The 17,849-nt window shown below is 55.1% G+C and overlaps 1 protein-coding gene and 1 long non-coding RNA gene across 15 annotated transcripts in view; one reads left to right on the forward strand and one right to left on the reverse strand.

Annotated features, from left to right (window-relative positions):
• ATP11A (ATPase phospholipid transporting 11A) overlaps positions 1 to 7,269 on the reverse strand; it is a 125,312-nt gene extending 118,043 nt beyond the window's left edge. For all 5 annotated transcript variants that reach the window (XM_078452879.2, XM_078452890.2, XM_078452888.2 and 2 more), the window contains exon 1: positions 6,832 to 7,269. In XM_078452879.2, the coding sequence (XP_078309005.1) occupies positions 6,832 to 6,870 (39 nt within the window). In that variant the 5' untranslated portion in view covers positions 6,871 to 7,269. The remainder of the gene's footprint in view (positions 1 to 6,831) is intronic.
• Positions 7,270 to 7,425: 156 nt separating this feature from the next.
• LOC132681812 (uncharacterized) lies at positions 7,426 to 16,769 on the forward strand. Of its 10 annotated transcripts, XR_013557887.2 has the most exons (6): positions 7,427 to 7,810; positions 8,527 to 12,584; positions 13,201 to 13,273; positions 13,357 to 13,451; positions 13,566 to 13,746; positions 14,449 to 15,191. It is a non-coding gene; the product is annotated as an uncharacterized LOC132681812 (long non-coding RNA). The 10 variants fall into 10 exon arrangements; XR_013557884.2 differs by having other exon boundaries at positions 7,426 to 7,810; positions 13,201 to 13,451; XR_013557877.2 differs by having other exon boundaries at positions 13,357 to 13,746.
• The last annotated feature ends 1,080 nt before the right edge of the window (positions 16,770 to 17,849 follow it).

Here is a 17,849-nt window from a genome sequence, read left to right on the forward strand (position 1 = left end):
CCCGTTCGGGTCTGGCCTCAGCCCGACAAAGGAGAGGCTGGGGAAAGGACAGAAATCCCCTGCGGACACTCAGCCTGGCTCTCAGGCCCCTGCGGCTCCTGCAGGTGCAGACAGGCACCCTCACCTCCCCGGGTGGGCCACCAGCTTCCCACCTGTGTCCTCGGACAAGGGCTCCAACCCTGACCAAGGCAGGTGCTCCTTTGAGAATCTAACAAATTTTGGGAAACCCAGTTACTTGCCCAGAAAATGAAAAGCATTTGTGCCAGAAGTTCTGTGCCCTGTGTCAGGGGTCGTCTCCTGCCGGGGAGCAGGTAAGAGCTTGGGCTCCACACGCCTCCAGGAGAGGGCCCCGTGGTCCAGCCAGAACGCTGGTCCCAGGGACCCAGTTACCCAAGGACTCGCCACGATCCACAGGAAGCGCTAAACCAAGACCGGGGAAATGTGTCCCATGGAAGCCACCAAGCCAGGCAGGCCACCCAGTGGGGCGCGGGGACCCTGGGCTGTGGCCCTGAGGACCCAACCCGCACCAGTGTAGTGCTCACCGCGCAAGGGGGTGGGACAGCTGCCTGCCGCCCCCACAGCTTAATGACCACTGTGAAATGTACCAAGAGAAAATCCAAAAGTTTGAAGTCACATTAAACATGTTTTAAGAGACTCTCATGAATCATGAATCACTCCTGATCCTTGGAAGCACCCGTGAGTTTCCTTCAGAAGCGCCCACCCACGTAAGTATCAGCAATACTGAAAGGGGGAGGTGGAAATCACTTGTTCGGCAGATGTTTCCGCAGGAATGACCCTGCACCAGGAACTGTTCAGGAGCATGGCAGGGCAGCTGGGATGTGGAAAGAAAGAGATGTGGGACCCACGGACATGGAGAAGGTATTTGGGGGCTCCTCCCAGGCAGGGGTGCGGATGAAGGAGGGAGGGCACAAGCATGGGGTCCTGGGGACCTGAGAAGGGCCGGGCAGGGGTGCGGATGGAGGGGGGAGGGTGCCAGCACAGGGCCCGGGGGCCCGAGAAGGGCCAGGCAGGAGTGCAGGTGGAGGGGGGAGGGCGCTAGCACGGGGTCTGGGGGCCCGAGAAGGGCTGGGCAGGGGTGTGGATGAAGGAGGGAGGGCACCAGCACAGAGCCCAGGGGACCTGAGAAGGGCCGGGCAGGGGTGTGGATGGAGGGGGGAGGGCGCCAGCACGGGGTCCTGGGAACCTGAGAACGGTCGGGCAGGGGTATGGATGGAGGGGGGAGGGTGCCAGCACAGGGTCCGGGGGCCCGAGAAGGGCTGGGCAGGGGTGTGGACGGAGGCGGGAGGGCGCCAGCACGGGGTCCGGGGGACCCGAGAAGGGCTGGGCAGGGGTGCAGATGGAGGGGGGAGGGCGCCAGCACGGGGTCCTGGGGACCCAAGAAGGGCCAGGCAGGGGTGAGGATGGAGGGGTGAGGGTGCCAGCACGGGGTCCTGGGAACCCGAGAAGGGCCGGGCAGGGGTACGGATGGAGGGGGGAGGGTGCCAGCACAGGGCCCGGGGGCCCAAGAAGGGCCAGGCAGGGGTGCGGATGGAGGCGGGAGGGCGCCAGCACAGGGCCCGGGGGACCCGAGAAGGGCTGGGCAGGGGTGCAGATGGAGGGGGGAGGGCACCAGCACGGGGTCCTGGGGACCCAAGAAGGGCCATGCAGGGGTGAGGATGGAGGGGTGAGGGTGCCAGCACAGGGTCCGGTACAGGCAGGAAAGCTGAGGGGCTGCTACGGGGCTGCAGTGCAGCCTGTCTGCCTGGCATACGACTCACTCCCCCAGGTCCACCCCAACATTTATGCCTGTGTTTTGCTCTCTGTCTGCCTCCCCCTATCTGAAGGTAAGTGCCCCAGGGACAGAGCTTGGATGTGCAAGGCTCAGAGAGAAGTCAGCATGCCCTCAGTGTGAGCTGGGGGGACCCGAAGGACACCAAGGGCCTCGCAGGTGGACCTGAGGCCACCAGGGTGATGGTGGTGACCCCTCTGGAGTGTGAGGGGACTGCAGGGGGACAGCAGGAGACAGCAGCACAATAGCAGAAGTTCAGCTGTGACGGAGATGGAAGAGGTCGAGAACGGGAGGGGCGTGTGGGGTCGGGAAAGTCCGCAAAGAAGGGGCGATCTGAAGGGTTGGCCGCTGCCACAGAGACGACCGAGGGACACAGATGATCCAGGAGAAAGAGAGAGACGTGGGGCCCCACACCAGAAGGAGGCGAGAGCAGACAGGGCAAGGCTGGTGGGCTGCCTGGGAGAGGGGGTGTCCTGTCTGGTGACTGCCTTCCCTCCACGAAGCCCAGGGCAAAGTCTCCATGCTCCATGTAAAGGGGAGGGTCTGGAGGTCTGCGAACACTGGCAGGGGTGTGTGTGTGGGGGGGGGATCTATTCCTAGCAGGGCACGTGAAAGCTCCGTGCAGGGAGGCACCCTCATCACCTCCGTCTCAAGAGAGAAACCGGGGAAGTTGGCCGGCGTGCCCACGGCTCACAAGGCAGAGGCGGGGTATGAGCTGTGGCCTCCGTGATCTACTATTCTGTTTCTCTCAGGTACCAGCATCCCAGTGAAAGCAAAAACAGTCCTAGTTTAGTCCTGAACTGCTAGCCCTGTAAAAATCGCCTTCCATTGATTTTCTCTGCAAATAAATAGCATTTCTGCCTCCATTTAACTGGGTTAGAAAAGCATTTATAAGTCTGGGACTTAGGGATCCAACCATGTCTCATCAACCGTTTCTGCTGGAACATCTGGTCCAAGCACAGGGAACAATTTGCGTTTAGGTTTGTAAACACAGGACTTCCTGTGCAGTTAAGCGGTGAAGTCTGTTTATCAGTGGTTTGAATACAGTTCTAACCAACTGTAAACGGAGACGGCGTCCTCATCCCTAGAAACTTAACGGACTGTAGCAAAACCCATCATACACGCTCCTTTTCCCCAGTGTTATGAAACTGACCCTGTGGCACAGAATAAAAGCGTCTCAGGATCACTTGCTCTCAACATGCAGAAGTTAAACAGGGTTTGAGAGAAAATGCAGAAACTTTAACTGAAAGCTAGAACATAAAGGTTAAGTTACAGACCAGGCAGATTACTTTAAAATGTGCGGCTGAGAAGCAGCACCGCTGAGGTCAGGATCAGGGCTGGGCAAGCTTGTGTGAACACCTCAGCAGGTGAGGCCGAGGCCGGGCAGCCCTGGTCCACAGGAGACAGGTGGAGTGACCGTGGCCGTGGCCGAGGGGGGATTCACCTCTGTCAAATACTTGCAGACCCCACAGGGCCATCTAACGCTGGATCAGGAGAGGCAACTCCCAAATCCCCCGGCATTTTAAGTGTTTAACAGAGACTGGAGTCACCAAGTCAAAAGAATGCCGTTTTAGGACAGGCCGCCTCTCAGGTGAACACTGACCGGGTGTCACAGATGGCTTGCTGATAAAAAGGAACAAAAGTAGACACATGCACACACATAAAACAGTTGGACCTTTAGATGGTTTAATGCACTTGAACACAGTCATGCTTAAAGTTCTCCCAGGGACCAAAAATATTTACTTTTTCCTTATAAAGTCCTGGTGTAACAGATTGTTCCAGAAACATGATCTACTGCCAGCAAGGAAAACCTTCACCTTTTTCAGAAGTTTAGTCTCTTAAAATGTTCAAAATATCCTAGAGAGCAAACAGTGTAAGACACAAGTAGAGACCGTGGCAGGTGGCAGAAAAGAACTCGCGAATGCCCCGGCTGAGGGTGGCAGACACATCACACAGACATAACAAAATTAGGCTCCTGACCTCCAGAGTGTTAAAGTCGGGTCTTCTAAATGTGCAGCATGGAAAGCAAGGGACGTGGTGTCATGGCTGTGAGCGCATCCTGGCCTGGGATGCTCCCCCATGAACCAACTTCATGGCCAGATGTGGACCGTGGACTCTGCATATGGCCTGCGGTATCTTGGGGCACCAGTGACCTCCCGTGCAGCCCGGGCCCCACTGACGGCGCTGACTGGAGTCAACCAACAGAGGGCTTCTCCCTCCCTCCGCGCCAACCCGGCCTGCCGGGACCCAACTGTGTTAACAGCCAGTGGTGATAAATGTCCTGAGCATTTCCTGAGAGCCAGGCACTGCTCTCAGCTCCTGCCCTGTATCACCTCACACACACAGTCCTGACGACAGCCCCCTGAACAGGAGCCAGGACGGTTCTCAGATGAGAGAACCTCTCCCCAAGGTTATAGCGCTCATGCAGCAGGCCAGCCAGGTTCACATTCAAGCAGGTGCCCATGGAAGCTGCGGTGACCCGCCAGGCTACGCTGGTTCCCCCAGAACTGAAACCCTGGCCTGAACCAGGGCTTCCCAGCTCGCGTGTCTAAAGAGGAAATGACACTAGCTTTCCATCCACTTTTTAAATTAAAAAAAAATTTTTTTTTAAGTAGGCCAAACTACCTCATGACACACACATCATGGTACATAAACACCGTGCTATTTGTAAACACAAATAATCTGTGCACAACTTACATCCATCCACACAACCGGTCGTTCGTGCTCTGGAGTGTCCGTGGCCTGACCCAGGACAGACTTCTCCCAGTCATTTGCCTGTTCTCTCTCTCCCCCTGGAATTTGCCAGAATAAAGTATCGGTAGCAACATTTTCCAAGAGGTTACCTTTTGGCAACCCTCACACCTCAGAAGGGGCTTAAAAGTTTTCTCTGTCCTAGAAACTCTGACCATGTGGACACTGGAAGAGAACAGGGCATATACAGGCTTTTGTTCATTCTTATAAAATAAGTCACATAAGGAAACCACAGGGACGTAAGCGTTCAATCCCAGGCCCCTCTTCCTCTAGCAAAAGGAAATATAATTTGGTCCTACATATTAAAGATAACCAAGAAAACAGATCGTGTTTCTGGAAAAACTCAAACTAGTTTAATAGCATCAAAATGACTTTAATATCATAGAAATGAATAGTCTTATATGCGAATATGGTTAAATAGTCAAATGATCAGACTGGAAGAAAAAAAAAAAAAGACGTGGACTTGAGAAACACAAATAACAGTGGCCCCTAACTTGCGTTCCAGGAACGTCACCAGATAACGCACAGGCTGGGAAAGTTCACTAAGGAAGATGCCACTTAGGTTTGAGGGAAGATGTCATTTCACAAACCTAAGAACACAGCAAAAGGGAATTTTAATATGCAAACTACATGAAAATGTATAGAAGATGATACCAGCTGAAACAGCTGAGGGCCTGGAGGAAAGGACAGAGCAAACGCTGGACATGTGTCCACCCCATTCCCAGGAGAAGGGTCAGGAACTGAGAGGTCAGATCCACCCTTGGGGGCCTCCAGCCTCAGGGTCAGAGGAGAGACACCCACACCTCCGGCAACTCTCCTGCGGGCAGCCCGTTCCCCACACAGCGAAACCCTCCTTTTTGTTACTTTGATCACAAAATGTGAAGAGTTGGAAGGGAATGAAAATTAACTGAAAAGCTGTAAGCACTTTTTAGGCAAATACTAGTTCCACACTTTTCTCCTTTTCCCTTTGAGCAAACAAAGGCCGGAAAAGGCCTTGTGAACGGGACCGCACCTCCTGGACACAGGAGTAACACAGAACATCCTTGCCCGGCGACGCATTTCTCTGACAAACCTTGTCACCTGCAGTCGCTGTGCTGAGGTTTCCAGAACTTACCCCAGTGGAGAAACAAAGGTGTCACCTGATATTTACCACTCACATCAGAACAGGGACTTTGGGGGAAATTATATGAGCTCCAGATCCCAAGTCTGGCCCCGCCCTTCCCAGAGTCTGGGTGACTCTCACTCAACCCGCTCAACCGTAAGGCCCTGAGACCTGCCCCAGGGAACAAGTGCCTGAGGAAGGTGGCCGGGAGTTCCCTGGACTCTGGAGCCTCCCGGTTAGTGAACAACTCGGGGTTAGTGACCTGGCGATCCCAGAGATGAAAAGAGACAACTGATCTCTGCCAGAGTGTCCTTCTCAAAGGCAGCTCATAAAGATGAAAAGTCTGCCCGAGGTAATTCCTATAGCGAAGTGCCCATAATGATGCCCTCAATCCTCAGGGAGAGCGACTCCTCAGACCTGTGCCCCAGCGCGGACGTCAGCCACTGGGGAACAAGGAGCCTTTTGTGGAGACAGTGGCAGGAAACACCACCCTCCGGACAGTTTTCCTTCTCTTGTGCACACACACCCCCTTCATACCGGTGCCAGGGACTACAGCCGCGCGCGGTGTCCCCTCGCTCTGATGTAAAACAGAACCTGCTCTCCCCTCCGAGCCTCCCCTGACCCCAACACCCGGTCACCAGCGAGTGTGGACTCCAGAGGAAGCCCACAACACCCGGGCGCCGATCTGATTGGTTACTTTCCGGGGGGAGGGGGATAAGATGCCAAACTTCACTTCTGGATTCCCCCGGTGGTGTTACAAACACGAACCAAAGTCCCTGCCTTTCTGGAGTGTGACTCTCCCATCTCTGAGTCCCCGTGCGGGCGCGACAGGCAGAGCCGAACGGGAGTCCCTTCCCAGCCCCGGGCCGCGCGCAAACCTACCAAGGTCTCCCCGGGGCAGCCCCGTCCCCTCCGGACTCCAGGGAGCGCGCGGCGGCGGGGCGGAGCAGGTGCACGCCCGGGCCGGGCCGTCGCAAGCCCGAGGTGCACCCTCGGCAAGCCGCGCCCGGCTGCAGCGGGGTACCCAGGGCCCGTCCCACCCACCCCCGCACCCCCGCCGGGTCCCCGAGGCTCGCACCCCCCGAACCCCACGGGGTCTTCAGGGCCCGTCCCACCCTCCGGCCGCGGCGGGGTCCCCAGACCCCGCACCCCCGACACCCCCCGCACCCCCGCGGCGGGCGGCACTCACGTATCTGTGCACCAGCGTCCGCACCAGGCTGCAGTCCATGGCTCCTCCGGCCGCGCCCGCCGCGCTCAGCGCCCCCGCGCCCGGCTCGGCGCGCCCATGGGCCCGGGCCCGAGTGCGGCCGCGCGCCCCCGACCCGGTCACGGCCTGGGCGCGCCGGGCGGAGCGGGAGGCGGCCGCGGCCCCTCCGCGCTCATGCCCGGCCCGGCCCGGGGTGGCGGCTCGGGGCCCGGGGTTCCGGCGGGGGGCTGCGGGCCGGGAGCGAGGAGGCGCGGGCCGGGAGCGAGGAGGCGCGGACCGTGTGCTCCTCTCCGGCGCCCGCCGCTCCTCTGCTCCGCTCGGCGCCGCTCGGCTCCTCCTCTCCCCGCTCGGCGCCGCTCGGCGCCCCGGCTCCTCCCCTCCCGCCCCTGCCCCCCGCCCGCCGCCCCTCTCGGCCCTGCCTCCGGCCGCCCGGCCCCGGCGAGCGCGTCACGAGAGCGAGTGAGCATGCGCCCCGCGGCCCCCGCCCCGCGCCCCCACCCCCGCGCGCGCGCGCGCGCGGCCGTGGCCCGCCCTCCGCGTGCCCGTGCCCGGCCCGCCCCCAGGGCGCGGGCTTCCCGAGGGCCCCGGAGCGGAGGCCGGAGGCGGGAGGCCGGAGGCGGGAGGCCGGCGGGCGGGGACGACTCCCTGTTGCTTCCGCCTCCCGGGGCCCGCCCTGCGGCCGGGCCGCGGGGACCGTGCCCCTTGGGGAGCCTCGGACCCGCGGCCCGGCTCCCCCCCCCACCCCGCACCCCCCCCCCCCCTTCCCGCATGCTCCCAAACTTCTGTCTCCCTGCGGAAGGCCCGATGGCGGCGCGGGACCCACCAGCCGGGCCTGCGTCGCGCCCTGGTGCTGGGCCCGTCGCCACGCGTGGCCGCTCCTGGTTTGCAGATGCCACACGGGGCCGAGTCGTGCCTCAGGTGGCTGCCCAGCTTCGCTCAGCTTTTGTGCGCTGGGGTGAAGGTGAGCATCGGGCCTGCCTCGTGGGATCCCTCCCCTCTGAAACTCCTTCCCTCCGTAGCCCTTGCCTCCTGGCCTTAGGTCTCCAGAGTCGTGACAGTGGAAACCCTGACCGTCTGGCGGGGGCGGGGGCGAGGGGCTGGAATCCTTGAGCCTGTTACACCAGCTGCCAGCCCCACGGTGACGCCTCTCCTGGTTTGGCTGGTCCGGCCCCTGCCCCCCCCCCCCCCCACCAGTCCTCTCCAGGAGGCAGGACACCAGGAGGGCAAGCCTGACCCCAGGGAAGGCAACCCGGCCTCCAGGTCCCCCTGCAGTGCCCCCGGTGCCTGCTCTCTCTGAACCAGACAGAACTGCCCCCTGGAACCAACACCAGAGAACGTTTTCCCCTCTCCAGCTCCATAGTCAGCCTGGCTTTAACTGATATCCCTCACTCTGTCTTCTCTTCCTGCTGCCCCTCGGTCACCACTCAGGAAATCTGAGGGGCAGCGGCTGTAGGGGCAGCACCCCTGCCCTGGGAGGTGTGCAGGGGTGTGAACGTCCTCCCGGCTGGTGGTGGAAGAGAAGCCTGGTTGTGCACCTGCTGGCCCAGGTGCAGATGGGTAGAAATGAGAACAGCTTCATGGTGATAGTGACTAAACTACCCCGGATTCTGAACTACTTTCCTGCAGAAAAACACTCCAGGTTTTGGTTAACTAACACGTCGATTCTCCACATTGCAGACAAATCTACTCTGTCCTTCTGTCCTGCCCTGTGCCCAGGAGGCCAGTGGCTGTGCTCACTGGACCTTCACCAACAGGACAGACTGCTTCGGGTTGAAATCGGCTGAGAGCCTGGGTGTGCCCTCCTCCCCTCCTGCCTGGCCTCTACCAGGACCGTGTCTGTGTCCCTCTGTGAGGACAGGGCTTGTAGGCCTTCCCGTTCAGTTGTGACAACTGGTGTCAGGCTCCAAGAACGACTCCCTGCCTCTTTAGGTTGTGGTGCTGTCCCTGGACAGCAGCACCCCTGGCTGGGTCACAGAACCGTGACGGTGCCACGGCAAATGTCTCTCCCTCACACCGTCTCCTAAGTCTCTCAAGCCCCCTGCTTCCTGACAGGACCTTGATGGCTGTGCCAGATTTTGACTAGCCTTCTGCCTTGCAAACAGTGACATTTGGATGGAGGGTGTGCGGGCACAAGCAGACGTCTTGCAGGGCTGCTGGCAAAGGCTGCCCGTCTCTCAGGAGTGTCTGTTTTAGTCAACGGTGCAGACGCATGCCCTCTGTCCTGGCTGGTGGAAACCCATCCTGCTCCAGGGCCCCGTCCCTGCATGCCGAGGGGCAAACCCCGGGTCCTATCAGCCATTCCTCGCAGTGACTGCTTTATAACAAGTCAAAGCCAATGAGTCCTGCTATGGGGGAAATGGCTGCTCACTCTTAAAAAGGCACATAAAGAGGAAGCCCTCCTCACATCTGGCTGGGTCCCGTGTCTGGGACAGGGCCCCCCTCATGTCTGGCCAGGTCCTATGTCCAGGACAGGAGGTCGCTTGAGGAACTTTGTCACCATGGGGATGACAGCACGGGAAGATGGGAGGAAGCATGGGTCCCCGATGACACCATTGGGCCATTAACCAATCCTGCTGCAGCTGCGAGCATCTTAATTTAAAACCTATGGAAACAGATCAGTTAGAACTCTATAAAAGGAACAGAAAATCCAAGTCCCCTGTGAACGAGTTACCTCTGTACGACAAATCTCTACAAACTTGGGGGCTTTGACAATAAGTGTTTATTTCTCAGGACCCCGTGGTTTGGTGGGATGGCTCCTTGGTGCTGACAGGGACTGTTCGTGCACCTGCATTCTCTGGGGGACTCCACTGGGCCTGGAAGGTTCTGGAAGGTTCAGGGGCTTCAGTCATGTCCAGTGTCTCAGTCTGGGGGATGAAAAGCTGGGAGCAGGCTGACCTTTGTTGCTCCACACGGTTTCTCATCAGTCTAGCCTCTGCTTCCTTACGCGGCAGCTGGAAACCGAGAGGGCCAAAGTAGACGTTATACAGCCCCTGAAAGCTGGGACACTGCGTCTGCCACATTCTCTCAGGGAAAATAGGTTCCAAAGCTGGCCCAGATCCAAGGAGAGGAGTAGACTAGATTTCACATCTTGGTTGGAGGAGGGCCTGGCAGCATGAGAGGAGAGAACTGTGTGTGGTCATCTTGGAAATTGTCTGCACAGACCGACTTAAAGAGTCGTGGGAAGTGTTGCCAGGATCACAGCCAGTCCCTAGCGAAATGGCGGCGGGAATATGTGTCTCTCCGTTCCCACTGGGGAGAGAGAATCTTGGACTCTGACTGGGTCGGCTAAGTGCACATCCCTGGGTGGTAGAATGCCGGTAGATGGTCGGCATAGGCCTGGATTTAGTGCAGATCCTTGACTGCTGACTGGCAAGCATCCAAGGAGAATGGAGGGATCTTACTCATCGTCAGGTCATGGGGACCCCCGCTGCCAACCCCCACAGCATGGCTGCCTCACCACGGCAAGTGCTGTCTGGTGAGAGCGGGGACAAAGCAGGATGCAAACTCCAGAACTGAAGTCAAACTGCAGGTTCGCCTCTGGATGCTCACCCACACCTGTGCACAGACTCGTGAACACCTGCTGTCCGTCCCTCCCCTCCACCTTGGAGATGCCTCCTATGGTAACCAGGGGTCTTGGGTTCATTGACTTCTAAGTGAAAAAAACTTTGGGGAAATAAGAATGGGGGGGGCGAAAAAGTGGAACCTTCCAGGAAAGATGGTTCAGAACTGTTACCTTTCTCTCCAATGACAAAGCTGAAGCCCAAAGTGACTACTGAAGACACGGGACAGGGAAGTATGAGCTATTGATGTGTTCTGTTTTTGTGTGAGGAAGGACAGGCACCCTGCGCTGGGGGGTTCGGCCTCCTCGGTGAGCAGCCTTGCCCCTCCAAGCTGCTGGAGCATTCTGTACCCCTCTCTCAGGCCACTGTCCCTGCAGGGCCAGATAGTGTGGGCTCTGTCTTCCCACAGATTTGTCCTGGGATTCCCCAGTGGCAAAAAGCCACAGGCTTCCTCTGGCTTCCCTCATCCCTTTTGTCTGGAATCTTCTGCAGCAACCCCACTTCGTCCCACAAACCTGCTCCTCCTTTGTAGTCACACCCTCATCCCCTATACCTTCCTCAGCTCCCTCTGTTATTAGTTTCTCTACTAGTACTTTTAAAGGCACCAACTCAGCATAACTTAGTTATTTGTCGAAAAGCCCTGGTTGCCAATTAAAATCACCCAGGGATATATACATATTTTTAACAGAGATTCCTTGGGACCCCTCCCTCCCCCCAGTCCCAGCTCTTGGATTCTATCGGTCTGGAATGGGGTCCCAGCATCAGTGTTTTTTAAAAGCTCCGAGACCCAGCAAGTTTGAGATCCGCTGGTCTGAACGTCTGTCTGCCTGCGATGCCCTCTATTACGGGTCCTGTTGATCTCCCCAGGGCATAGCACGGTCCCTTGTACATGATAGGTGCTCAGTAAAAGTGAAAAAGTGAATGTCCCTACACTGCTATTTCAGCCATGAGCACTCATGGAGCAGGATAAAGGGAGGGTACGAGGTTCCAGCACACGTAGAGAAAACACCTGTGCGCTTAGACCAGGCAGTATGTGAGGGGGTGCTGTGGAGAGTGAGGTCCTGGGTTCAGCTGTGACTGAGGTCACCTCACTCCGCCACACTCGCCATCCCCTTCTCCAGGAATGTGGTGATGACACAGGGTCCGGTGTCCCCACACCTGGGAGGAGCCAGTGAGGAAGTGACTCCTGAGAGTTGGTCAGTACACAGGTATCCAAAATGGAATAAGTTACCTTCATTATCATTCTTAATCCAGAATATGTGACTTTGCGATTTGCCAATCGCAAAGAATTATCAAGATTTCATCTTCTGGGCAACGCTGGTGTGAGCTCTGCCGTGAAAACCATCACCGAGTCCTGGGACTCCTGTGCTCACCAGGTCTGGCTGCGGGGTCCCCATGCTCGCCCATCCTCAGACACCACCCGCTCTCTGACTCCTGTCCTTGACAGGTTTGTCTCCACTGTCGCTCTGTGCCTTTTTCTTCTTAGGCTTTCTTCCTTCAGGTGTGCAGACACGGCTGGGGAGTGAGCCCTAGACACTTTGCTCGGGGTCTCCAGGCCCTGCCCCTCCGCCGTGCTCAGTGCACCACCACGGAGACCCCGCTTCAACGCCTGCTGGGACTGCCATGCCAGGGGGTCGCCTGTCCCAAAGTGAGCCTGATCTCAGTACGTTTGCTTCTTAGTTCCCCATTTCTCCCAGTTATCTTTCAGTGAGAAAATACATAAAAGGAAAAGATGCTAAGAATTATTTTCTCTTTCCTGATTTCTTTTCCACACTCCCTGCACCCCTGCCCCTTGTTTGTTTTTTTTTTTTTTTTTTTTCCTAAAGAAATCAATTATTTTAATTCCAGTTTCCTTTCAGGAAAAAAAAAGCTAAGTTCTGTGGAGCTTGAAATTACCAAGAAAGTCATGAAAATAATTTGTCGTCCTCATTTATTTGAACAGAAGCTTAAAGATGCTGCTGACAACAGAAATAAAATCCAGGGCTTTGAGATTGGAGCTGGACAATAATTCGGGTGGAGTGTCACTCAGAGCAGCTGCCCCATCCAGGCGCTTTGCCGGCATAGGACAGCGTGTCGCCGCGCCTTTATTTGTGGGCGTGTTCCAGAAAACAGGGAAAGTGCTTTTTCTTGTCCCTCTCTCTCTGTAAAGAGAAAGATGAAATGGTTTTCCTTAAGGTATCAATTACCTATCATAATCTACAAGAATATTTCATCAGTTTTAACTGGAGGTGATCTGATTTTAATCAAAGAGCCAAAAATGAAAAATGTACATATGCATGTATGTAATTTAATAGTTTTGAAGACATTATTCTGAGTAAAATAAGCTAGACACGAGAGGACCCATCGTGTATGACCCCACCTGGAGAAGTCATACTCAAAGAGGCAGAAAGAGAAAGAGTTGTTCCAGGAGCCCAGGGGGTGCGGGGGGGAGTCGAGTTTCGGTCAGGAGGTGGGGTGGGGTGGGAAGCACGGAGATGTGGGCAAAGGGCCTTGGGCCTTGGGCTCTGCCCGTAGAGGCTAATTCCCCCCACTCTCCCCCCAGCTCTCCACTTCTCTGGGCTTCCTCACCCCCCCGCCAGCGATGATGGGACAGGGCTGGTGCTTTGGGAAGTCAAAGATACAAAAGGGTGACCCACGGTGGGTCCCCAGCCTGGGGGCACGATCGAATGCTCAGGTCAGCATCAGGGAGCTGAGAGAACGAGGCTAAATGTCATGATTTGTGTAATTTGACCCATACTAGAGGCTTTCAGCAAGTGTCATCCTTCTTTCCTCTCTACTTGGTCCCCTCCAGGGGATGCATGGCCTTATTCCCCAGCTTGCTGCATCCAGGGAGGAGACCCTAAGGAGCCCCAGCACATTCCCTGGTGAGTCCAGGTTGCGGCAACTGGGAGCCCTGCCCTGCCTCACAGCCTGGGCGCCTGCCCCCTTACCACCAGTGTTGCCCCAGGCCCCTCCACTCGTGACCTCTGTACCATCACACGACCTGGCCAACCAGTTGGGGCCTCCTCAGGTCCACCACAGTGGTCCTCGCGTGGGAGAAGGGCAAGCGTGTGCGTGTTTGAGAGGCTGACCCCCTGGCCAAGAGCCGCTGCCCAGAACAAAGCAGGACACCTCTGGCCAGCACTCCCAACAAGGTCAAGATGTATGTGTGTCCAGGGCTGTCTGCAGAGGGGAGAGTCCTCACACCGGAACAGCGGTCACACCGTCTCTGCCTCAGACCCGAGTGTCCTGTGGGGAAAGTGCTGGGCTGGGTCCAAAACAGCGTGCACCTGGAACAGAAGAGGAAAGGCAAAGATCGGTTGGTTTCCTTCCGTGTAACCTGGCGGACGCGCATCAGGTGTGTTTTCTGTGTTGCAATAAAACTTTGCTTATGTGAAAAATGCATTTTACTTTTAATCAATGACATGCATTTGCATGGCTTTAAAATTAAGAGCTACCTGGCCTATGACAATAACCAGACACCTCAGCTTGAAACCCTTTCCTGCAGAGAATCACCTATAACCTTGGCTTTTTCTTCCTTGATTGTTTCCATATTTGTAAAAATGTGCTTATGCTGTATTATTTTTTACCTTGGAAGCTATCGATTGATTTCTTCCTAGAGGAGACCAAGTGTTTACCTCTTTTCTACTGCTGCGAACACCTCCCTCTCCCCCCCCCCCCACTGCCTACCCCCACAGTTTAGCACATCCTCGTTGGGTCAGTATTCTGTGTATTAACGCTACGTGCTATTCTGCATGAGCGGACATTGCCGTGTGCCTCCATGGTATGGACGCTCCACGGCTGTGTTCTCACTACAGGTCTTTTCCGGCACAAACTTTCTTCCTTGATGGTCACCACTCCTTCCTTCCCTTCATTTTCTTGATCTTCTATGTACAGTAAAACTTGGTTTGTGAGCATAACTCGTTCTCGAAACATGCTTGTAATCCAAAGCACTAGTGGGTCAAAGCAAATTTCAAGAATCGTTGGCTCAGTTGTGATCATGTGACGTCGCTCGTTTATCTAGTTAAAATTTATGAGAAACGTTTTGCTCGTCTTCCAGAACCCTCGCAGAACAGGTTACTCGAAATCCAGGGTTTTACTTATTTGCTGCTAATCACAGCCAGCTCTGACAACATTGCAAAACTGTCCATGTGAGCACACACATCCGGTTCTCACTCGGAGATGCTCTCCTGCAGCCGCCTGGCGCCCTGTGCTGGCCCCACGGTGGCCTCCCTTCACCTGTCCTGGGAATGCCGTCCACCACTCGTCCGGATCCCGTACCTCCTTTTGTGTTGTGTCTCTTTATTTTGGTGGAATATATTCTCCAGTAGCTTCCTGCATGCTTTCCTGGATGGAAAGTAAATGTCCAAAACAAGTTTTTTCTCTGATGTAATACCTAATGGGTGATTTGGCTGAGTACAGAGTCGTAGGTAGGAAATGCTGGTTTAAAACATGTCCAAAGTGATCTTGGAACCACGGCCCACTTTGTCTATAACCTCACCGAGAAGGTTCCTACACTGGTGAATGCCACTGCGACTTACCTGAAGCCTTGACTGGCCGCGTTTGGGCACTATGCCAAGGTTGGGCTGGTTCCTCCAACCCCTGTTGAGATCCCTACAGCTACTCAGAGCTTGAAAGAAGTAGTCAAGAGTCCTCAAACTGGTAGCTTCAAACAGTTCACGTTTAAGGAAACTATGCTGAGTGGTTTGGTGGCCGCCGAGGGGTGGATGTGGTTTTATGTCGGCAAGATCACAGGCAAGTGATTGGCATCATTGGCTATAATAAAGGCCAATCTTTAACATCTGTTCATATTTGGTTTATTATTCGAGTGTTCTTGGACCATAGGTGATCAGAGTGGAATTTGAATAAAGTACGATGATGTATCCAAAAAAAGGTTGAAAGTAGAAGACGATGGTGGCAGAGTCTTTAGTTGTTCCAAATCTCAGCCTTAAAACAGAGTGGCCACATAGCCAAACAAAAACCCATGGATCACATTCACAACAGAACTGGGTGCCGAGGTACCCCGTGAGCCCCAAAATATGAGTGGGTATTCGAGTAGACGCTATGAAGGGAGGGTCTCGCAACTTGGCAGATCAGTTCCCTAAAAAAATCAAGCAAACAGCATGTGGCAGTTTCTTAGAATGATTTCCTACTTGGGGAACCTTATTTTAACTAAAAGCACTCACTACAAATAATAAGTATAGTTTTAACCAGGGAGTTTTCATTATAAATTCTTTTCTAAAAGTTGTCTCCCATTTTTCAATCTAAGGTATAAATGGAGACAGGCTACCAGTTTGGGACTGAAATGATCAATTTCTGGCCTAACAGAGCAGGAAGCAGACTGTGTGCCTCTGTTGGTGTGACGTCTCTTAGGAAAAGGAAGTCCTTGAAGAATCTGCATCCCGAGAGGCTGTGAGGATGGATGTTTTCTTCCATCTGCTTTGGAAGCCTTCAGAGAATGACCCAGAACTCCAGGATCCTGAGCAAACCCCTCCAAGGTCCTGCTGGCTGGACTAAGAATCAAATTGACATGAGACATTAACAGGAGAAAATCAAATTTAATGGGCATGTATATGAGGAACGCACACAGACCTGGAAATTCTGAAGACAGTAGGGCAAACTGAGGTGTGTGTGTCATCGGGAACGTGAGGGCCTGGGGCCGCCGGAGAAAGGAACCCACCTCGCAGGGTGGAAAGAGGACAGATGTTCGGCAATTAGATGTCTGTCCTGCCATGCAGATGGCTCACCCGGATAACATTCATCTCTGCTAATAGCTCTTACTCTGGGAAAGGCCCCCCGTTTAGAGTCTCCCGTGGAGTTAAGGGAGGCTCGGAAGTTTCTCCTGAGCCCACAGGGTCTCTGTTGCCCTCAGCTGGGATCTCGGTGCCACAGCGGTCCTGGGGTCGGCCTGTCCTCAGCCCTGCACCCTGAGGCTGTCCGGGAGTCTGAGGTGATGTCAGCCTTTAAGATACCAATAGATTATTTTTGCTCCCTCCCTGGTAAAATTAGAAACTTAATTAAAATGTCATCAAGTGAGGCCGCGAATTCCACATCCCGGATCTGAAATATGCACAATAGAACCTACCGCTTGCATTAGTTTCCGCCCTTTAAAACACTTTTTTCTCAGCTGCTCCAGGGGGACGTTTGCCGGGTGGGGAAGGCAACGTCGCGGAGAACGTCTTCTGTGCTGGTGACAAAGACACTCCTTCACCTGCTAGGTCCCACGTGAGTCTCGGTGGGAACGTCACCCACACCCCATCCTTCACTGTCTCAGCAGATCTGGAACCTGCTGTCACGTCTGCGGGATTGCTGGACTAGCTTCTGTGTCTCCCGTTTGGGCTCTGATTCTCCGTCGTTCAGAATTCCACCTAAAGTAAAAACGGGAAAAAAAAAAAAAAAAAAAAAAAGGATTTCTTGCTGTGTTTATCTTGAGGATTTGGGAACTGTGTGAGGACAGACCAGGGCCAGATGCAGCTGTGGGGACTACTGGCCTGTAACAAGGGTGGCTCAGAACCTCCGAGGCTTCTTGAACCCCAGCGACCAGAGGTCCCTCATCACACGTGTGTCTTCTGTCTCTGCCCTGCCTCCCCTTCCCTTCCTTCACCCTCTCTTCCCACCCCTCCTCACCCGCCTGCCATGGCTGTGAGCTGGGGATGGCTGTGTGGACCTCAGCTCATGGGGGACAGAGGGGGGTTCCCTTGGCTCATCCTGATGGCCGCGGCAGGAGGATCAATACCGCCCAGAGTCCCTAATGGCAGAGAAAGGGACTGCTAATAGCCCTGTGGCGTCTTGGTCTAACTGAGTCTCACGTGGCTGCTGAGGGTCTATTTATAAACCTTATTGTTTGTTATATTACAAGCATGGAGTCGTTTTACTTTTGTGAATTTTACAATAAAGAATTTGATCCTATCACCCAATTTATGGTTGACGTATTCACAATTAAATATTAATTTGATTTCATTGCCTTTTTTTTTTAAGTTTATGTATTTTTGAGAGAGAATGCGTGCACATGCGCATGAGCAGGGGAGAGGCAGAGAGACGGGGAGAGAGAGGATCCCAAGCAGGCTCCGCCCTGTCCTCACAGAGCCCAACACAGGGCTGAATCGCACAGACTGTGAGATCCTGACCTGAGCTGAAATCAAGAGTCAGAAGCTTAACTGACTGAGGTGTCCAGGCGCCCCGTCTCATTGCTTTTTATTGACCGAAACACAACTTTTCAATCTCGTTCTCTCTGGCTCTCACACTTCAGCTGACCCCACGTATGTAACCCTTTCCTGCTGTTACTGACTCCACCCCCTGGAACCCTCCCCTCCCTCCTGGGCGCTGGGCAACCCCCTCCCCCCTTGCAGAGCACAGATGGAACATTCCCCTCCTCAGGTATTTCTCCTTTCTCCAGGGTCGTGGGAGGCAGAAGCTGCGTGTGCTCTCTTCAGTCCCGCAGGCGCTGGGCTTTCTCTCCAG

The sequence above is a fragment of the Panthera onca genome, chromosome A1, assembly GCF_046562875.1.
Source record: "Panthera onca isolate mPanOnc1 chromosome A1, mPanOnc1 haplotype 2, whole genome shotgun sequence".
Lineage (NCBI taxonomy): Eukaryota > Metazoa > Chordata > Mammalia > Carnivora > Felidae > Panthera > Panthera onca.